The sequence below is a fragment of the Symphalangus syndactylus genome, chromosome 13, assembly GCF_028878055.3.
Source record: "Symphalangus syndactylus isolate Jambi chromosome 13, NHGRI_mSymSyn1-v2.1_pri, whole genome shotgun sequence".
In the NCBI taxonomy this organism is placed as follows: Eukaryota; Metazoa; Chordata; class Mammalia; order Primates; family Hylobatidae; genus Symphalangus; species Symphalangus syndactylus.
Genome location: NC_072435.2, coordinates 71,710,645 through 71,732,903, shown reverse-complemented (window position 1 = coordinate 71,732,903; position 22,259 = coordinate 71,710,645). Strand labels below are relative to the sequence as shown.

At 37.0% G+C, this 22,259-nt stretch overlaps 1 protein-coding gene across 10 annotated transcripts in view; it reads left to right on the top strand.

Moving 5' to 3' along the window:
* Positions 1-22,259, top strand: part of OSBPL8 (oxysterol binding protein like 8) — a 221,872-nt gene that overhangs the window by 187,736 nt on the left and 11,877 nt on the right. For all 10 annotated transcript variants that reach the window (XM_055239472.2, XM_055239475.2, XM_055239473.2 and 7 more), the window contains 6 exons: positions 1,732-1,830; positions 5,152-5,249; positions 7,066-7,155; positions 8,920-9,056; positions 10,679-10,864; positions 11,203-11,290. In XM_055239472.2, the coding sequence (XP_055095447.1) occupies positions 1,732-1,830; positions 5,152-5,249; positions 7,066-7,155; positions 8,920-9,056; positions 10,679-10,864; positions 11,203-11,290 (698 nt within the window). The remainder of the gene's footprint in view (positions 1-1,731; positions 1,831-5,151; positions 5,250-7,065; positions 7,156-8,919; positions 9,057-10,678; positions 10,865-11,202; positions 11,291-22,259) is intronic.

The following is a 22,259-nucleotide window of genomic DNA, read 5'->3' as shown; positions in this document are numbered from 1 at the left end:
GATCCAAATAAATGGACAGATAGGCTATGTTTATATATTGAGATATTTAATAGTGCTAAGATAATGGAGCTCCCTTAATTGAGCCATAGACTCAGTGCAATCCTAATCATAATCTTAGCAGGCTTTTTTGAAGATATTGGCAAGTTGGCTCTAAAATTACGTTGAAAAGTCAAGGACCCAAAACAGCCAAACAATTTTGAAAAAGAACAAGATAGGTCTTTCATTGCCTGATTTTAGTATAAAGCTAAGGTAATCATTACAGTGTGGAATTGACGTAATGGTAGATATATAAATTAATGGGATGGAATAGAGTTCAGATGTAGACCTGTACACATGGTCAAATGTTTTTTGACATGGGAGAAATGATTGTCCATAGTTAAACATACATTTACCATAAACTCAGAAATTCCACTCCTAGGTATTTACCCTTGAAAAATGAAAATAGATGTCTACATAAAGTCTTGTACATAAATGTTCTTAAGTATACACAACATTATTCATAACAATTCAGGACTAAACAAAACCTAAGGACCATCAACTAGTAAGGAAATAATCACAACTACAGAATGCTAACTAGCAATAAAAAGGAATAGAATTCTTATACAACAATGTGGATGAACCTGAAAGACATTGTGCTAATTGAAGGAAGTAAAACACAGCAAGCTACATATTCTATAATGCCATCTGTACAGAATTCTAGAATAGGTAAAGCCAGTGATTTAAAATGGACCATTGGTGTCCTGGGGCTAAGGGAAAGGATTGACTGCTCAGGGGCAAGGAGGAACTTTTTGGGGGATAATGGGAAATTCTGTATCTTGATTGTGGTGGTGGTTATATGACTCTGCAATTTCCAAAACTCAAATTTCACACTTAAAATGGGTTGGTTACTGTATGTAAATTTATACTTCAGTAAAGCTGAGAATAGAAGGAGAGAAAATGCATACAGGAGAAAACTTAGAAGAAATTACCATAGTATTTTATCGTTGACTGCATTTTGGTGCTTTATACATATTTTTTATTTTTCCAAGTTGTCTATAGGATTAATTATAAGCATTTAAAGCTTGAGATTTGTAAATAATGTGACTTACAGCTAAAAAATAATGGTTTTATTCAAAAAAGAAAATTAGGCTATACAGTGAAACAGTGTTTTATTAATATTAACTATTCTACATGTTTTCTCATTTTCTTATAACTCTCATAAAACAGGCCGGGTGCAGTGGCTCATGCCTGTAATCCCAGCACTTTGGGAGGCCGAGGTGGGCAGATCACCCAAGGTCAGGAGTTAAAACCAGCTTGGCCAACATGGGGAAACCCTGTCTCTACTGCAGATATAAAAATTAGCTGGGTATGGTGGTGCACGCCTATAATCCCAGCCACTCGGGAGGCTGAGACAGGAGAATTGCTGAACCCTGGAGGTGGAGATTGCAGTGAGTCGAGATCACTCCACTGCACTCCAGCCTAGGCAACAGAGTGACAGAGACTCCATCTCAAAAAAAAAAAAAAAAAAAAAAGCACATAACTGTATCTTTTAAAAGTAGTCATTATGTAAAAATGAGAATATGGATGAAATATGTTTTGGATATAAGGTAATGAATACATGTTTGGGCACATTGAGATTGAGACATTTTTAAGAATTTCCACTGCAGATGTCTGGTAGGTGTTCTAAATATATTTTGTTTTGAATTGGTTGAATAAGTTTTGTGAAATTTAATAAACAACAATTTATTTCAGGAAACTCATTATCTGCAATATTAGAGGGAGAAGCACGGTTAACTTTCTTGAATAGAGGTGAAGATTATGTAATGACAATGCCATACGCTCATTGTAAAGGTAAATATTTTCTATACTTGAAAAAGATATTAAGCTTTCCTTTTAAGTAAATGTATGTAGCTGTGATTTGTTACACTTTGTGATTGATGGAGTCAGACTTAAATTTTGTTTGAAAGCATCCTTGGTTTACAGATATTTAAGATTATTGCTATCATTTGCTGACTATTTCTGTGGTGAATTAATTCACCTGTAATGGACTTTTTGTGATATGTACTTTAGTCAGAAGAGACTGATTTATCATAATGGAATTTCTTTGCACTTGCCTGATGTGCAAATTTTCAAATTTGACAAAACTGTCTATTATTTCAGAATCTGTAAAGATGATTTTCATCTTTTTGAACCACCATGCTTTTTTACAATTTTAATTTACTATTTTTTAATGTACCAAGTTTTTAAAAGATTTTTCTCACCCTTATTTGGCAATTTATTAATGTATTATGCTTTTTGCCCCATTATTTAAAATACAGATAAGGGTATTACATAATTGTCGTCTACAACATTACAACATGCTAGGCACCCAACTGTTCAATGCATTTATTTAATCATTTCAGCAGCTCCTATAAAATAGAAATATTATTATTTCCCTTTTTTTAGAAGAGGAAAAATGAAGCACAGAGAGGTTAATGTGCCTGAGATCACACAGCTAAAATGTGGCAAGTCAGGATCTGAACCCAGGTGGTTTACCTCTGCACTCTGAACTTTCAGCTATTTTGCATCAGTTTAGTGTGGTCATGATGTGTATCCTCCCTTCCAACCGGTTTCTTAAAATCTTAAAAATAACTTTTTTGGTAATTATCCTTTATTTTGGGAACTGATTCATGAAAACATAGAAATTATTCAATATGAAAAGTGGGCAAAGGATACGAACAGACACTTTTCAAAAGAAGACATTTATGTGACCAACATGAAAAAAAGCTCATTATCACTGGTCATTAGAGAAATGCAAATCAAACCACAATGAGATAGCATCTCATGCCAGTTAGAATGGTGATCATTAAAAAGTCAGGAAGTAACATAAAAAAAGCAGAAATAGGAACGCTTTTACATTGTTGGTGGGAGTGTAAATTAGTTCAACTATTGTGGAAGACAGTGTGGCAATCCCTCAAGGATCTAGAGCTAGAAATACCATTTGACCCAGCAATCACATTACTGGGTATATACCCAAAGGGTTATAAATTATTCTGCTATAAAGACACATGCACATGTATGTTTATTGCAGCACTATTCACAATAGCAAAGACTTGGAACCACCCCAAATGCCCATCAGTGATAAACTGGATAAAGAAAATGTGGCACATACACACCATGGAATACTATGCAGCCATAAAAAAGGATGAGTTTATGTCCTTTGCAGGGACATGGATGAAGCTGGAAACCATTCTCAGCAAACTAACACAGAAACAGAAAACCAAACACCACATGATCTCACTCATAAGTGGGAGTTGAACAATGAGAACACATGGGCACAGGGAGGGGAACATCATACACTGGGACCTATTGGGAGGTGGGGGGCAAGGGAAGGGATAGCATTAGGAGAAATACCTAATGTAGATGATGGATTGATAAGTGCAGCAAACCACCATGGCACGTGTATACCTATATAACAAAGCTGCACGTTCTGCACATGTATCCCAGAACTTAAAGTATAATTTTTAAAAAAAGGAATTATTTGATATGGCCTTATTTGACAGTTGAGAAACCTCGGAGGGTTGAATCTTACTGAAGGCCAACCCAGCATGTACAAAAGAGGCTAACTTATGGCCTCAGTCTAGATTATTCTTAGAGCTTCAAGTATAGTTCTTGAAGTAAGCATGGAGTGAAATATCTTTAATTATGAATTGATAAGAACACATATTTTTAAATTTTCTATCATTTAGAAAAAATAAAATTATATTCCATGTAGATATCCATGCCCTACTTAGCTAACAATAGGGAAAATTTTCTATAGCAATGCATGGAAAAAGAAAAGAAGTTATAACCGCTTGTGAATGAGCATATGAAATGATTTTTATAAGATGGTTTCACCCTGTATGTTTTCTTTTTTTTTTTGAGACGGAGTCTCGCTCTGTCGCCCAGGCTGGAGTGCAGTGGCGCAATCTCGGCTCACTGCAAGCTCCGCCTCCCGGGTTCACGCCATTCTCCTGCCTCAGCCTCTCCTAGTAGCTGGGACTACAGGCGCCCACCACCACGCCCGGCTAATTTTTTTTTTTTGTATTTTTAGTAGAGACAGTGTTTCACCGTGTATGTTTTCTAAGGTGTGTTCCCCCAAGTCACTAGTCTCACAAATTGTTTTGTAAAATAGGAGTTGCATAGCCAAATAAGTATGAGAAATATTGCATAGTCTGTTCCCCTCTCAAAAGATAATATTGTACATTGCATGTTAAAGGCTGCCTTAACATCTTAGACCAACAGCAGATACACGCACAACCTGTTTAGCTTTGTTAAACCCAGAGTTTCCCCAGCTTTTAACCACAGAACTGATTTTGTAGTTTTTTGTTCGCTTTGCTTATGCATTTGATTCTTGTTATTTGTAGTAGTTATGTTACATAAAGTCACCACGGAGTTAGCAAAGACTGAGCCATTGCTCCTGGGGGAGTATGAGATTGGATTCCTGTGAGCCTCTTGTCCTAACATTTTCATCAGCCAATTAATCAGTACATAACCTTGTTTTATGTATGCTTCTATTTAAAGAAACCTGATGTAATTATAACATTAATTACATATTACTGATTCATTAACATTGAACTAACAGCCAACAGAACTAAAGCCTAAACGTAGCTTTTAACACACATTTTCCCCATAAGATACAGTATAGCTTTCTTGCACTTAGGAACACTAGACAGCACTGCAACACTACCTGTGGGTCTATTTTAAACAGCAAAACCACCAATGAAAAGCACAAAATGTGAAAACATGATACTAAATACACTGCAAAGAGGACACTTTTTTTTTGACAATGTGGGAGCTGAAACAAGAGTGTTTGCCTTGCTCAGCCTCAGCTCAGAATGTGTGCATTGGGTGACTCAAATTTTTTGCTACTCTGCACATGTCTCCAAATGACTACAGAAGCACTGTGGGTATTGATATTTTACTGAGTAGGTGAATTTACAGATATGAAATCTGCACATAATGTGAATCAGCTGTTATCTATTTATATCCTACAGAACCAACTTTATGTCCATATTATAGATTTTCATTTGAGTGGAACAGAGTGATTTTGAATTATGTTTCTCCTAAAAGGAGATTAGATTACTAAACTGTTTATTGTGAGCCATATACTATACTCTCTCTCCAATTTTTTGTCAAATCTTTTTCCTTTAGGAATTCTTTATGGTACAATGACACTGGAGCTTGGTGGAACAGTCAATATTACATGTCAAAAAACTGGATACAGTGCAATACTTGAATTTAAATTAAAGGTTAGTAGACAATATAGTAGGTATCACCTAGCTAAAGGAGAGCCATACAATAAATATTGAATAAAGGGCACCATGTATTTCCTAATTAAGGACTAAATGTAAAAACACAATTTATGTCATGTCAAGGATAAGTGCATCTAAGGAATAAGGGCAAGGCTGGGTGAATATCTTCGGATAGCCTAAGATAGCAACCTTGGAAAATTCAAATTAACACAAAGACATTTTTTGTTTTTCATCTTAATTAATAAAACTGTGGTTATTATATAGAAGATGAGATTTAAGAAGTGATTGGATAGAAATTTCTTAGTAAATTAAAGGATTGTTTTTACCAAATACCAGAAGATATGTGTCATCTTGCAGTCTAGCTGTGTGTAAACCAAGGCACAGTTGAATTAGTCACTGTTTCTGTGTAATAAATTACTCTAAAACTCACAGACTTAATAACTATGTGCTGTTCCTCATGAGTTCTGTGGGTCAAAAATTTGGACAGGGTATAGTGGGGATAGCTTATCTCTGCGTCATGGCCATGGGTGACTCAGTAGTTAGGGACTGTAATCACCCGAAGGCTTATCACTTACATATTTGATACCTGGTCTAGGGTGACTGAAGGACTAGGACTGCTAATCTGAGCACCTGTATACATGGCCTTTCCATGTGACTTGGTTTCCTGACATCGTGACAGCCTCAAAGTAGACATCTTACTTGGCAGTTGAGGGTTTCAAAGTGTAAGTGCCCCAGTGAGCAAGGCAGAAGCTGCATTTGCTTTCCATGACCTAGCCTGAGAAGCCAAATTATATCACTTCGACTATCTTCTATTATTTGGAGAATTGTAAGAGCATCCAAATTCAAGGAGAAGAAATATAGACCCCACTTCTCATTGGGAGAGTGGCAAGGTCTCCTTGAGGAAGAGTATGTGGGCTGAAGGGGAGAGGGTACGTATTGTCAAGGCCATCTTTGGAAATTTTTGTCTGCCTCAAAATGAAAGGGAAATTTGAGAACTTAATGTGAATTAATTGTTCTTGAACAATAGTATATTCAGATAAAAATATTTCTGTGAACTATGTAATATTTATTACTAAATTGCTGCTATGTTGATATCCAGCTGACAAGCAATTTTGCTCTGATAAAAAAGACCTCTTAAGTATTATTTGATGCAATGTCTTTTGTTTTATTTTTCTTTCACCTTGGCAAAATTTTGCTTGTATGGTGATGATAATGTTTGAAGATCATGATGAATGAGTTCTTAAGTATATATGACGCCTTTAAGTATTACATTGGAGCATCAAAATTTTGTCTAAGGAGAGATGTTAGTAAGGCATTATAGTAACTCAAAATATATTCCTTCTAATTTTATTTTTGGAGGCTTTTTTTTAGCTATGTATTTTACTTTTGTTTGTTTGTTTTTTAAGGAAGGGGTGTTATTTATTTCAATGGATCATTAATTCCCTTAGGTTGACTGAGTTGTTATTGCTTAAGATAACATCACATTGATACGGCACAGTCTTGACAGTTAGGGGAGGACACAGGATTTGAGCATACATGGAACATGAGTCAGTTATATCAGTGTGATCTTTCTTAATATGTTTATTTTGATTTAATATAGTCTGCTTGTTTTATCCTATTTTTTCATAGCAGCAATTCAGATTTCTTATTAAACATTTCTAACTAAAATTTGAGTCGGTATTTTTTACTGCTTGTGCATTCAAGAGTACTGTAACTATACAAGTAATTTTTGTTGGTTTTTTTTTGTTCTGGTTTTACATTATATGTAAATATAAGTGAAAAGTAAAATGTTTAACATTTTCTCGTTTAAAAGCCATTCCTAGGGAGTAGTGACTGTGTTAATCAAATATCAGGGAAACTTAAACTGGGAAAAGAAGTCCTAGCTACTTTGGAAGGTCATTGGGTAAGTATTGTGTATATGAGCTTTACAAAAAGAATTGTATTCTGTGGGAAAAAAAAATAATCACATTAAAATTTAAAACTTATTCCGTTGCTGAAAACATCACTATTTAACATAAGCTTCATCTTAATAGCAGATATTTTGGTGTTGATCTGTTATCAACAATAATTAATTTTTTGTAATATTTTATTTCCAAGACTTTAAAATCAGTAGAAATAGCTAACACTTATATATGACTTACTGCATTATTTAAGAATGTTACTCATATTAACTGATTTAATATTTATAACATATAACCCTATGAGGTGAGTATATAGGTGCCATGCTCATTTTATTATTGTTTATTATCGTCCCCATTTTACAGAAGAAGACACTGAGGCACAGAGAGTTCACATAATTTGCTCAAAGTAGGTGGTGGAACAAGAATTAAAGCCCAGGAACCCTGGCCCCAGGGCTGTGCTTTTTTGCACAGCACTCTACTCACATAGAAGAAAGAGGCATAGTTCCAATTAGAGTTATATTCCTTTCAGTGGAACATGGAAAGGATATAGTGGTGTGTGAGAGCAATGGCTTTTATTTACTTCTCTGCTAACCTAAATTCATATTTATGTAATTTTGTTAAGAGACGCTTAAATGAATAAAAAGAATCATGGTACTGCATGGATATACCATACTATGAGCACTGAGTATATGCTCCTTTCTGCATGCAGTAAGCAGAAAATGTTGAGAAATATGAGAAAGTGAAACTGTATTTAGGGACTCCGCTAAGTGGCCACATACACTCTGAAAATTTTTTTTAACTGCCTTAAATCTGAGCGTCTTCTGGAAAAAAGATAAAGCAGCAGTCATTTTTAAAAAATGAAATTTCTGTCTGGGTGAGGTGGCTCACACCTATAATTCCAGCACTTTGGGAAGCTCAGGAGTTTGAGATCAGCCTGGGTGACATAACGAGACCTCTTCTCTACTAAAAATAAAAATAAAAAAATTAGATGGGCATGATGGCACATGCCTGTCCCAGCTACTCAGGAAGCTAAGGCAGGAAGATTGCTTGAGCCTGGGAGGTGGAAGCTGCAGTGAGCCATGATTGTGCTACTGCACTCCAGCCTGGGCTAGAGAGCAAGACCCTGTCTCAGACAGATAGATAAGACAGAGATGAGAGCGAGAGATGACAGAGAGAGAGAAAGAGAAGGAGAAGGATGGATACACAGGTAGATAAATTAGATAGGTAAAATAGATTAGATAGATAAGGTAGATAGCACCGCTGCACTCCAGCCTACACAAGAGAGCAAGACCGTCCATGTCTTAGATAGAAAGATTATTCGATAGAGATAGACCTCAAATTTTTAATGCTAGGAAAGGCTCTTTCAGAGGGACGTGTGTGTGTATGTTTGAGTATATTGAATCCATGGATAGTCAACAGCATCTCATTGTAGCTGCAACAAATACTATGCTCTATTTGGACAGTTTGGAGATGGTTATTGAGGCTTTGCATGTAATGTTTGAAATTTATTAAGTAAAACATGAAATTTCACAAACTGGATATTCAACCAAATTCTTTTTAATTAACTAGTATTACGTATTCAATCTTAATGTTTTTATACAAATGATAAACTTGGAGTTTTTGGAAAAGTGCTAGTTATATTTGTTTTAAAAATGCTTTTAACTGGAGGATTAACCAGAAGAAATGATCACCATCATATTATTATACTATATAATTGCCTTCTAAATATAATTCTCTACATTAATTTTGAATTTCTTTAAATATAGGATAGTGAAGTTTATATTACTGATAAAAAGACTGATAATTCAGAGGTTTTCTGGAATCCAACACCTGACATTAAGCAATGGAGATTAATAAGGCACACTGTAAAATTTGAAGAACAGGGAGATTTTGAATCAGAGAAGTAAGTATACTGTTTTACAGCTAACTTCATAAGGATCAGAGAGTAGTTTTTCAATTCCTTAATGATATGGTCATTTTGTTACCTTTCTTCTATCATATCTTAATTCAGCAAAATAGTTTATCATTTGTGGAATGTGACAGTATTCTGTTTTTGTGTATATGAATATCAAATATAATATAAATCGTCTTGCTTTTCTGTAGCTCAAAACTACTCATTTTTTTCTTTCTCAACTGCTCCATCACCTTAAAAAAAAGAAAGAAAGAAAAGAACGTTTTTGTTTAAATAAGATTACAGGACTAATTAGTGACTCTTAGTTTCTACCTGGCAACTGTTTTCTAACCTGGTTTAGGCATTGGAACTCTAGGTAAAGGGAGTGGTGCAGAATCTACTGTTCCATTCTCTGAAACAAAAACAAAGTTACTGGATGGACTGGCTTCTATAGGACTTACTAGTTGAGTAATAATTAAGGCTGTCATTTCTGTTCGTAAGTCATGAACTTCTTGCTAGATGGCTTATATTTTTGAATCAAATATTGTATACACGTTCCCCATTTTATTGTTATTATATCTTTGTGTTAAGAGAAGGAGACTTATGTATAAAAGATATTTTGCTAGGCACTTAATACTCATTATGCAACTTTGTCCTCCCTACATGTTCGCACATACATATCATTCTCTCTCATGGGAATTCAAGTCTGTGTGTACCTTCCCTTCTACACTCAAAATTGAGGTTGTCAAAGATGGAAGAATGTATATGTACTAGTTCTAAAAATTCTGTCTCAGCTATAACCATTTGATGTTCTTTATCCAGAGATAAGCTTTGCCAAGGCATACATATGATAATTCGTGAGAGTATATAATTCAGCATATTTGAAGGTGAGGAAATGAGACTTAGGATAAGTAACTTTAAGTGCACCAGCTAAGAAGTGGCAGCTCTAGGACTTGACTCAAATCTATCTGATCCCAAAGCCTTTTCTGGTTTTAACATGCTGCCTTTCTAGATGGGTAGGATATAGATATACTTTTATTTAACAGAAGAAAGAACTAGTAGGGGAAATCATTTTACCTCAGCAGTCTTTTCTGTTAAACCAGTGGTTCTCAACACTGGCAATACATTAAAATATTTTGGGGAAACATTTAAAAAATATATCAATACTTGGGCCTGACCCCAGAGATTCTGATTATAAAAATTCTCTGATAATTCATGGATCCAAACTTGAGAAGCACTGCATTACATTAATGGATCTTTATGAAGCCAGTGGATCTTAAACAGTGTAAGACGCATCTAGGAAGCTTGCTAAAAGCGTAGATTCCTGAGCTTTACCTTCATTACATTCCTGTCATCTTGAGCCAGCAACACTTACTACCATGAGTTTAAGAGTCTATGTAGTAAGTTTCTCTTTTGCCAAGTAAAAAAAAATTAGTCTCCACTTATGAGCAGGTCTCTCTCTACTCAAGGGACTGGATTTATATCTTGACTCATTTCTAAGCCCATGAGCGTTAAGTGTTGTCAAAGCCAGCAATTCATGTGAGCATTATTTTCTCTACAAGGGATTTGAAGACTATTCTATATAGATTTTACTTTCTGTTGCATTTTTAATACTATTTTTGCACATGTATTAGACTCTGGCAACGGGTAACTCGAGCCATAAATGCCAAAGACCAAACTGAAGCCACCCAAGAGAAGTATGTTTTGGAAGAAGCTCAAAGACAAGCTGCCAGGGATCGGAAAACAAAAAATGAAGAGTGGTCTTGCAAATTATTTGAACTTGATCCACTCACAGGAGAATGGCATTACAAGTTTGCAGAGTAAGTAACTTAAAATAGTTTATTTCAAACAATATATTAGCATGGTTTGTGGCCTTTATTTCTAGAATATTTGTTGCTGGAGTAGTTTTTATTTAATTAAACTATGTATATTAGTGTGAGATTTTTAAACTTGGTTTTGCATTCATTATAAGCTTGACTCTTATGATAGAAGTTAGCCTATAAAATAAGTTGAGGATCTGAAGATTAGATATGGGGAAATCTCATTATTAGAACTATGTATATAATTATTAATAAAATTGAATCATAGAATAGAAAGTTTTAAAGTTCTTTGTTTAGTCATTGAGCAAATGTTTTTTTTTTTTTTTTCATTTATGTAGTACCCGACCATGGGACCCACTTAATGATATGATACAGTTTGAAAAAGATGGTGTTATTCAGACCAAAGTGAAACATCGTACTCCAATGGTATGTAATAAAAAACTAGATACACTAGGTATATAAATCTGTTAAATCTTTAGTATCTATAGCAACCAACATTTAAAATTTGGTTTCAAAATTTAAAATTTTGGGTGAGCAAAATAGGCAGCTCCAAACTCTTCTTGCCCCAAAGAAACATCAGAAAACAAGCAAAGACTGTCAACTCAATTTGCCAGAACTCTGGAAAACAGTCAGAGGTGTTCAGCAACCAAGTGAACACTGGTCAAGAAAGTGCAAAGGGAGGAAAGCTTTGTGGCATTTTACCTGCCCTTGCCCCAGGTCCATCCCAGTGCAGTAGCAGTCTTGAAGAGCCCCTGCGTTGCTAGTGTAAGTCCCTAGTTCCAGAAGGAGCAGAGTGGACCTCATGCACAATTGTTTATGTCTGTCCTAACCTGTCAGGATACTACCTGAAGGACTTAAACAGGCACTCATCTCTGAGAAAATCAATAAAGACAAATTATTCAAGGGAGCCAAACAAATTCTGGAGCTGAAAAGTGTAACAAAAATGAAAATTCACTAGAGATATTCAAAAGCAGATATGAGCAAGCATAAGACAGAATCAGGAAACTTAGATATAAGACCATAGAAATTATCCAGTCTGAAGTAGAGAAGGAAAAATGAATGAAGTGACGTGAACAGAGCCTAAAGGACCCGTGGGACACCATCAAGTGGGTTATCATTGCATTATGGGAGTTCCACAAAGAGAAGACAGAGAAATGAATGAAGAATATTTAAGGAAAGAAGACCCCCCAATCCCCAAATTTGGTGGAAGATATAAATCTACAAATTCAAGAAGCTCAACGAACTCCAAGTAGGATGATCTCAGAGAGACCCACACCACAACAAACTGTCAAAAGCCAAAGAGAGTCTTAAAATCAGCAGAGAGAAGCAACTTATCACATACACTGGGGATCATCCATAGGATTAGCAACCGATTTCTCATAGAAACCATGGAGACCAGAAGGCAATGAGATGACATATTTAAAGTGGTAGAAGGAAAAACTTGTCAATCAAGAATTCTGTATCTGGCAAAACTGTCATTCGAAAATGGGGGAGAAATTAAGACATTCCCAGATAGAAGCTGGGGGAGTTCATTACCACTAGACCTGCCCTACAAAAAAAAACCAAGGGAAATATGTAGTAAAATGAAACTCAAAGCTGTATGAAGAAATAAAGATTTTCAGTAAATAGTTGGACAAATATAAAAGCTAGTGCTATTGTAATTTTAGTTTGTAAGTCCACTTTTTATTTCCTACAGGACTTAAAAAATAAATGAATGAAAAATAATTTAATTACATATCTTTGTTATCAGACATACAGTGTATAAGGATACAGTTTGTTGCAACATAAAAGCAGAGAGGATGGAGCTGTATAGGAGGAAAGTTTCTATGTACTACTGAAGTTAAGTTGGTATCAACTCAAACTAGATTGTTTAAAGGTAGGTGTAAATGTCATCCCCATAGTAACCACAAATAAAATATTTAAAAAAATACACACAAAAGAAAATGAGAAGGGAATTCAAACAGTTTACACAGGAAGCAACCACAAAAGCAGGCAGTAATGGAGTAAATAAGAAACAAAAAACGTGTATGACATATAGAAAATAGCAAAATCAGAAGTAAGTTCTTATCAGTAGTTACTTTAAAATGTAAATAAACTCTCTGAGCAAAAGACAGATTGTAAAAATTGATTAAAATAAACATGACCCAACTATGTGCTGTGTACAAGAGATTCACTTTAGATCCATAGGCAGAAATAGAGTAAAATGAAAGATTGGAAAAAAACATTATGTGCAAATAGTAACCAAAGGAAAACTGAGGTGGCCAATAGTAACCAAAGGAAAACTGAGGTGGTTATACTGATGTCAGACTAAATAGACTTTAAGTCAAAAATTGTTAGAAGAGACAAAAAGAACATGGCGTATTGATAAAAGGGTCAATTCATATATATATATATATACACACACCAATCAACAGAGCCCCAAAATATACAAAGCAAACTGACAGAATTGGAAGATAGAAACAGCTGTATAAGAATAGATGAAGAATTCAGTAAACTACTTTTAATAATGGGTAGAACCTCTAGATAGAAGATCAATAAGGAGGAAACGGATTAACTTGAACCACACTGTAAACCAACTTGACCTAGCAGACACATAGAACAATCCACCCAACCATGGAAGAATACACATTCTTCTCAAGTGTACGTAGAACATTCTCCAGGATAGACCGTATGTTACACCATATAACATGTCTCAGTAAATCCCAGCTACTCAGGTGGTTGAGGCATGGGAATCATGTGAACCTGCGAGACGGAGGTTGTAGTGAGCCGAGATCACACCATTGCACTCCAGCCTGGGCAACAGAGTGAGACTTTGTCTCAGAAACAAACAAAACAACAACAAAAAAAAACCAAAAAACTCAATGGGTCAAAGAAAAACACAAGGGAAATTAGATAATACTTAGATAAGTGAAAACAAAAATATAGTATAACAAAACTTACGAGATGCAGCAAAGGTAAGGAAAATATATATCTGTGAACATCTATATTAAAAGAGATCTCAAATCAATAACCTTACTTCATACCATGAGAAACTGGAAAAAGAAGAAAAAACTAAACCCAAAGCTAGCAGAAGAAGAAAATAATGAAGATTAGAGTTTAGATAAATAAAATAGAGTATAAAAAAATAGAATTTGTGAAACCAAACCAAAAGTTGCTCTTTGATAAAAATCAACAAAATCGATAAACCATCAGCTAGGCTAAGGAAGCAAGAAAGAAGACACAAATGACTAAAATCAGAAATTAAAGTGGGGATGTTACTACCAATCATAAAGAAATAGGATTATGAGAGAATACTATGAATGAATAATTGTATGCCAACAAATCCCTAGAAACTCACAAATTATATAAACTGACTCAAAAAGAAATAGAAAATCTCAATAGAGCTGTAACAATAAAGAGATTGAATCAGTAACCAAAAACCTCCAAAGAAAAATTCAAGATCAGGTGGCTGCACTGGTGAATTCTACAAAACTTTAAAGAACAAGCACAAATCCTTTTCAAACTCTAAAAAATAGAAGAGATGGGAACATTTCCTAACTTATTCTCTGAGGCTAACATTGCCCTTATGCCAAAGCCAGATAAAGATATCACAAGAAAATAAAGTTACAAACAATAACCTTTATAAATAAGATTCATACATCCTTAACAAAATACTAGCAAACAAAATTCAGTAGCATATTAGAAAGATTATACCCCATGACCAAGTGGAATTTATTCCAGAAATGCAAGGTTGGTTCCATGTAAGAAAATCAGTGTAATATATCACATTAAGAAGGGGGAATATCACATGGTCATCTCAATTGGCATAGAAAAGGCATTTGACAAAATCCATTACCCATTCATAATCAAAAGAAAGACCTCATAAAACTAGGAAGAGAAGAGACTTCCTCAACATGATTAAGGGCATTTATGAAAAACCCACCAATAGTAGACTCAGTGGTGACAGGTTGAAAACCTTCCCCGTAACATCAGAAACAAGACAAACATTCCCACTTTCACCACTCCTATTTACCATTGTACTGGAAGTTCTAGCCATAGCAAGAAAAAAGAGAGAAGTCATCAAAATTGGAAACAAGGAAGTAAAACTATCTCTAATTAACAGGTGACATTATCCTATATATAGAAAATCCCAAAGAATCCATAGAAAGCTACTAGAGCTAATGAACTTAAGAAAAATTGCAGGGTATAAGATCAACACACAAAAATCAGTTGTGTTTCTAACAGTAAACACTCTCGAAATTAAAAAAGCAATTCAATAATAGCATCTAAAAGAACAAATTTAACCAAGAAGCTGAAAGACTTCTACAGTGAAAACTATAGAACAATGCTAAAGAAATTAAAGAACATCTAAATAAAGGGAAAGACACCACCTCATGTTCTCAGGTAGAAAAGGTTAATATTGTTAAGATTTTGGCCAGGCGCAGTGGCTCATGCCTGTAACCTCAGCACTTTGGGAGGCCGAGGCAGAGGGATTGCTTGAGCCCAGGAGTTTGAGACCAGACTGGACAACATGGCAAAACAATGTCTCTACAAAAAAATAGAAAAATTAGCTGGGCATGGTGGCACACGCCTGTAGTCTCAGCTACTTGGGAAGCTGAAGTGGGAGGATTACCTGAGCCCAGAGAGGTCAAGGCTGCAGTGTCGTAACGGCACTACTATACTCCAGCCTGGGTGACAGAGTGAGACCTTGTCTCAAAAAAATAAGAACATAACAGTACTACTAAAAGCAACCTACAGATTCACCACAATCCATGTCAATATTCCAAGCCTTTTTTTGCAAAAATGGGAAAGCAGATTTTCAAATTCACATGGAATTGCAAGGGGCCACAAATAGCCAAAACAATTTTGAAAAAGAAGTATAAAGAGGACTCTCACTTTTCGATTTCAAAACTTATTATAAAGCTACAGTAATCAAAGGAATGTGGTACTTATGTAAGAACAGGCATATTGACCAATGGAGTAGAATTGAGTGTCTAAATGTCAAGCCAGACATCCATGGTCAATTAATTAATTTATTTATTTTAATTATTCTTTAAGTTCTGGGATACAAGCACAGAATGTGCAGGTTTGTTACATAGGTACACACGTGCCATGGTGGTTTGCTGCACCCATCAACCCGTCATCTACATTAGGTATTTCTCCTAATGCTATCCCTCCCCTAGCCTCTCACCCACCAACAGGTCCCAGTGTGTGATGTTCCCCTCCCTGTGTCCATGTGTTCTCATTGTTCACCTCCCACTTATGGGTAAGAACATGCGGTATTTGGTTTTCTGTTCCTGAGTTAGTTTCCTGAGAATGATGGTTTCCAGCTTCATCCATGTCCCTGCAAAGGACATTAACTCATCCTTTTTTATGGCTGCATAGTATTCCATGGTGTATATATGCCAGATTTTCTTTATCCAGTCTATCACTGATGGGCATTTGGGTTGGTTCCAAGTCTTTGCTATTGTGAATAGTGCCCAAATAAACATATGTGTGCATGTGTCTTTATAGTAGAATGATTTATAATCCTTTGGTATATACCCAGTAATGGGATCACTGGGTCAAATGGTATTTCTAGTTCTAGATCCTTGAGGAATCACCACACTGTCTTCTACTGTGGTTGAACTAATTTACACTCCCACCAACAGTGTAAAAGCGTTCCTATTTCTCCACATCCTCTCCAGCATCTGTTGTTTCCTGACTTTTTAATAATTGCCATTCTAACTGGCATGAGATGGTATCTCATTGTGCATCATTTGATTTGCATTTCTCTAATGACCAGTGATGATTTTTTTCATGTGTTTGTTGCCCGCATAAATGTCTTCTTTTGAAAAGTGTCTGTTCATATCCTTTGCCCACTTATCGATGGGGTTGTTTGTTTTTTTCTCATAAATTTGTTTAAGTTCCTTGTAGATTCTGGATATTAGCCTTTGTCAGATGGATAGATGGCGAAAATTTTCTCCCATTCTGTAGGTTGCCTGTTTACTCTGATGACAGACTCTTTTGCTGTGCAGAAGCTCTTTAGTTTAATTAGATCCCATTTGTCAATTTTAACTTTTGTTGCCATTGCTTTTGGTGTTATAGTCATGAAGTCTTTGCCCATGCCTGTGTCCTGAATGGCATTTCCTAGGTTTTCTTCTGGGTTTTTATGGTTTTAGGTCTTATGTTTAAGTCTTTAATCCATCTTGAGATAATTTTTGTATAAGGTGTAAGGAAGGAGACCAGTTTCAGTTTTCTGCATATGGCTAGCCAGTTTTCCCAACATGATTTATTAAATAGGGAATCCTTTCCCCATTGTTTGTTTGTGTCAGGTTTGTCCAAGATCAGATGGTTGTAGATGTGTGGTGTTATTTCTGAGGCCTCTGTTCTGTTCCATTGGTCTATATATATCTGTTTTGGCTAATGTAGCCTTGTAGTATAGTTTGAAGTCAGGTAGCATGCTGCCTCCAGCTTTGTTCTTTTTGCTTAGGATTGTCTTGGCTATATGGGCTCTTTTTTGGTTCCATGTGAAATTTAAAGTAGTTTTTTCTAATTCTGTGAAGAAAGTCAGTGGTAGCGTGATGGGTATAGCACTGAACCTATAAATTACTTAGGGCCGTGTGGCCATTTTCACGATATTGATTCTTCCTATCCATGAGCATGGAATATTTTTCCATTTGTTTGTGTCCTCTCTTATTTCCCTGAGTACTGGTTTGTAGTTATCCTTGAACAGGTCCTTCACATCCCTTGTAAGTTGTAGTCCTAGGTATTTTATTCTGTTTGTAGCAATTGTGAATGGGAGTTCACTCATGATTTGGCTTTCTGTCTATTATTGGTGTATAAGAATGCTTGTGATTTTTGCACATTGATTTTTTTGTATCCTGAGACTTTGCTGAAGTTGCTTATCAGCTTAAGCAGATTTTGGGCTGAGACGATGGGGTTTTCTAAATATACAATCATGTCATCTGCAAACAGAGACAATTTGACTTCCTCTTTTCCTATTTGAATACCCTTTATTTCTTTCCCTTGCCTGATTGCCCTGGCCAGAACTTCCAGTACTATGTTGAGTAGGAGTGGTGAGAGAGGGCATCCTTGTCTTGTGCTGGTTTTCAAAGAGAGTGCTTCCAGCTTTTGCCCACTCAGTATGATATTGGCTGTGGGTTTGTCATAAATAGCTCTTATTATTTTGAGATACGTTCCATAGATACCTAGTTTACTGAGAGTTTTTAGCATGAAGGGGTGTTGAATTTTATTAAAGGCCTTTTTGGCATCTGTTGAGATAATCATGTGGTTTTTGTCATTGGTTCTGTTTATGTGATGGATTATGTTTATTGATTTGCATATGTTGAACCCACTTTGCATCCCAAGGATGAAACCGACTTGATCTTGGTGGATCAGCTTTTTGATGTGCTTCTGGATTCGGTTTGACAGTATTTTATTGAGGATTTTTGCATCAATGTTCATCAGGGATATTGGCCTGAAATTTTTTTTGCATCTCTGCCAGGTTTTGGTATCAGGATTGTGCTGGCCTTATAAAATGAGTTGTGGAGGAGTCCCTCTTTTTCTTTTGGTTTGGAATAATTTCAGAAGGAATGGTACCAGCTCCTCTTTGTACCTCCGATAGAATTCAGCTGTGAATCCATCTGGTCCTGGGCTTATTTTTGGTTGGTAGGCTATTAATTGCTGCCTCATTTTCAGAACTTGTTATTGGTCTACTCAGGGATTCGACTTCTTCCTGGTTTAGTCTTGGGAGGGTGTATGTGTCCAGGAATTTATTCTTTCTTCCAGATTTTCTAGTTTATTTGCGTAGAGGTGTTTACAGTATTTTCTGATGGTAGTTTGTATTTCTGTGGGATTAGTGGTGACCTCCCCTTTATCATTTTTTATTGTGCTATTTGATTCTTCTCTCTTTTCTTCTTTATTAGTCTGGCTAGTGGTCTGTTTTGTTAATCTTTTCAAAAAACCAGCTCTTGGATTCATTGATTTTTTTTGAAGGGTTTTTCGTGTCTCTATCTCCTTCAGTTTTGCTCTGATCTTAGTTATTGCTTGTCTTCTGCTAGGTTTTGAATTTGTTTGCTTTTGCTTCTCTAGTTCTTTTTATTGTGATGTTAGGGTATCGATTTTAGATCTTTCTCACTTTCTCCTGTGGGCATTTAGTGCTATAAATTTCCTTCTAAACACTGCTTTAGCTATGTCCCAGAGATTCTGGTACGTTGTGTCTTTGTTCTCATTGGTTTCAAAGAACTTATTTATTTCTGCCTTAATTCCGTTATTTACTCAGTAGTCATTCAAGAGCAGGTTGTTCAGTTTCCATGTGGTTGTGTGGTTTTGAGTGACTTTCTTAATCCTGAGTTCTAATTTGATTGCACTGTGGTCTGAGAGACTTTCTGTTATGATTTCTGTTCTTTTGCATTTGCTGAGGAGTGTTTTACTTCCAATTACATGGTCAATTTTAGAATATGTGCGATGTGGTGCTGAGAAGAATGTATATTCTGTTGATTTGGGGTGGAGAGTTACGTAGATGTCTATTAAGGCTGCTTGATCCAGAGCTGAGTTCAAGTCCTAAATATCCTTGTTAATTTTCTGTCTCGTTGATCTAATATTGACAGTCGGGTGTTAAAGTCTCCCACTATTATTGTGTGGGAGTCCAAGTCTCTTCGTAGGTCTCTAAGAATGTGCTTTATGAATCTGGGTGCTCCCGTATTGGGTGTGTATTTATTTAGGATAGTTAGTTCTTGTTGTGTTGATCCCTTTACCATTATGTAGTGCCCTTCTTTGTGTTTTTTGATCTGGGTTGGTGTAAAGTCTGTTTTATCAGAGACTAGGATTACAACCCTGCTTTTTTTTTTTCTTTCCATTTGCTTGGTAAGTATTCCTCCATCCCTTTATTTTGAGCCCACGTGTATCTTTTCTCATGAGATGAGTCTCCTGAATACAGCACACCTATGGGTCTTCTTGACTCTTTATCCAATTTGCCAGTCTGTGTCTTTTACTTCGGGCATTTAGCCCCTTTACATTTAAGGTTAATATTGTTATGTATGAATTTGATCCTGTCATGATGCTAGCTGGTTATTTTGCCCATTAGTTGATGCAGTTTCTTCATAGTATCGATGGTCTTTACAACTTGGTATATTTTTGCAGTGGCTGGTACCAGTTTTTCCTTTCCATATTTAGTGCTTCCTTGAGGAGCTCTTTTAAGGCAGGCCTGATGGTGACATAATCTCTCAGCATGTGCTTGCCTGTAAAGGATTTTATTTCTCCTTCATTTATGAAGCCTAGTTTGGCTGGATATGAAATTCTGGGTTGAAAATTCTTTTCTTTAAGAATGTTGAATATTGGCCCCCACTCTCTTCTGGCTTGTATGGTTTCTGCAGAGAGACCCACTGTTAGACTGCTCTTAGTCTGATGAGTTTCCCTTTGTGGGTAACCTGACCTTTCTCTGTGACTGCCTTTAACATTTTTTCCTTCATTTCAACCTTGGTGAATCTGACGATTATGTGTCTTGGGGTTGCCCTTCTCAAGGAGTATCTTTGTGGTGTTCTATGTATTTCCTGAATTTGAATGTTGTCCTATCTTGTTAGGTTGGGGAAGTTCTCCTGGATGATATCCTGAAGAGTGTTTTCCAACTTAGTTGCATTCTCCCCATCACATTCAGTACACCAATCAAACATAGGTCTGGTCTTTTCACATAGTCCTATGTTTTTTGGAGGCTGTATTCGTTCCTTTTCATTCTTTTTTCTCTAATCTTGTCTTCACACTTTATTTCATTAAGTTGATCTTCAATCTCTGATATCCTTTCGTCCGCTTGATTGACTCGGCTATTGACACTTCTGTATGTTTCATAAAGTTCTAATGCTGTGTTTTTCAGCTCCATCAGGTCATTTATATTCTTCTCTATACTGGTTATTCTGGTTAGCAATTCTTCTAATCTTTTTTCAAGGCTCTTAGCTTCCTTGCATTGGGTTAGAACGTGCTCCTTTAGCTCAGAGGAGTTTGTTAATACCCACCTTCTGAAGCCGACTTCTGTCAATTTGTCAGACTCATTTTCCGTCCAGTTTTGTTCCCTTGCTGGCAAGGAGTTGTGATCCTTTGGAGAAGAAGAGGCATTCTGGTTTTTGGAGTTTTCAGCCTTTTTGCACTGGTTTTTCCTCATCTTTGTGGATTTATCTACCTTTGGTCTTTAATGTTGGTGACCTTTGGATGGGGTTTTTGTGTGGACGTCATTTTTGTTAATGTTGATGCTATTGCTGTTTGTAATTTTTCCTTCCAACAGTCAGGCCCCTCTGCTGCAGGTCTGCTGGAGTTTGCTGGAGGTTTACTCCACCCTGTTTGCCTGGGTATCACCAGCGGAGGCTGCAGAACAGCAAAGATTGCTGCCTGTTCCTTCCTCTGGAAGCTTCGTCCCAGAGAGGCACCTGCCAGATGCCAGCCAGAGCTCTCCTGTATGAGGTGTCTGTTGACCCCTGCTGGGAGGTGTCTCCCAGTCAGGAGGCACAGGGGTCAGGGACCCACTTGAGGAGGCAATCTGTTCCTTAGCAGAGCTTGAGTGCTGTGTTGGGAGATCCACTGCTCTCTTCAGAGCCAGCAGGCAGGAACGTTTTAAGTCTGCTGAAGCTGCACCCACAGCCGCATCTTCCCCCAGGTGCTCTGACCCAGAGAGATGGGAGTTTTAGCTATAAGCCCCTGACTGGAGCTGCTGCCTTTCTTTCAGAGATGCCCTGCCCAGAGAGGAGGAATCTAGAGGCAGTCTGGCTACAGTGGCATTGCTGAGCTGTGGTGGGCCCTGCCCAGTTCGAATTTCACAGTGGCTTTGTTTACACTGTGAGGGAGAAAACCCGCCTACTCAAGCCTCAGTAATGGCGGACGCCCCTCCCCGCACCAAGCTCAAGAGTCCCAGGTCAACTTCAGACTGCTGTGCTGGCAGCGAGTATTTCAACCCAGTGGATCTTAGCTTGCTGGGCTCTGTTGGGGTGGGATATGCTGAGCTAGACCACTTGGCTCCCTGGCTTCAGCCCCGTTTCCAGGGGAGTGAATGCTTCTGTCTCGCTGGCATTCCATACGCCAGCGGGGTATGAAAAAAATCTGCAGCTAGCTCGGTGTCTGCCCAAATGGCCACTCAGTTTTGTGCTTGAAACCCAGGGCTCTTGTGGTGTAGGTACCTGAGGGAATCTCATGGGCTGTGGTTTGCAAAGACCATGGGAAAAGCACAGTATCTGGGCCAGAATGCACTGTTCTTCACAGCACAGTCCCTCACTGCTTCCCTTGGCTAGGGGAGGGAGTTTCCTGACCCCTTGCACTTCCTGGGTGAGGCAACACCCGACCTTGCTTTGGTTCACTCTCTGTGGGCTGCACCCACTGTCTAACCAGTCCTAATGAGATGAGCCAGACACCTCAGTTGGAAATGCAGAAATCACCCCCCTTCTGTGTTGATCTT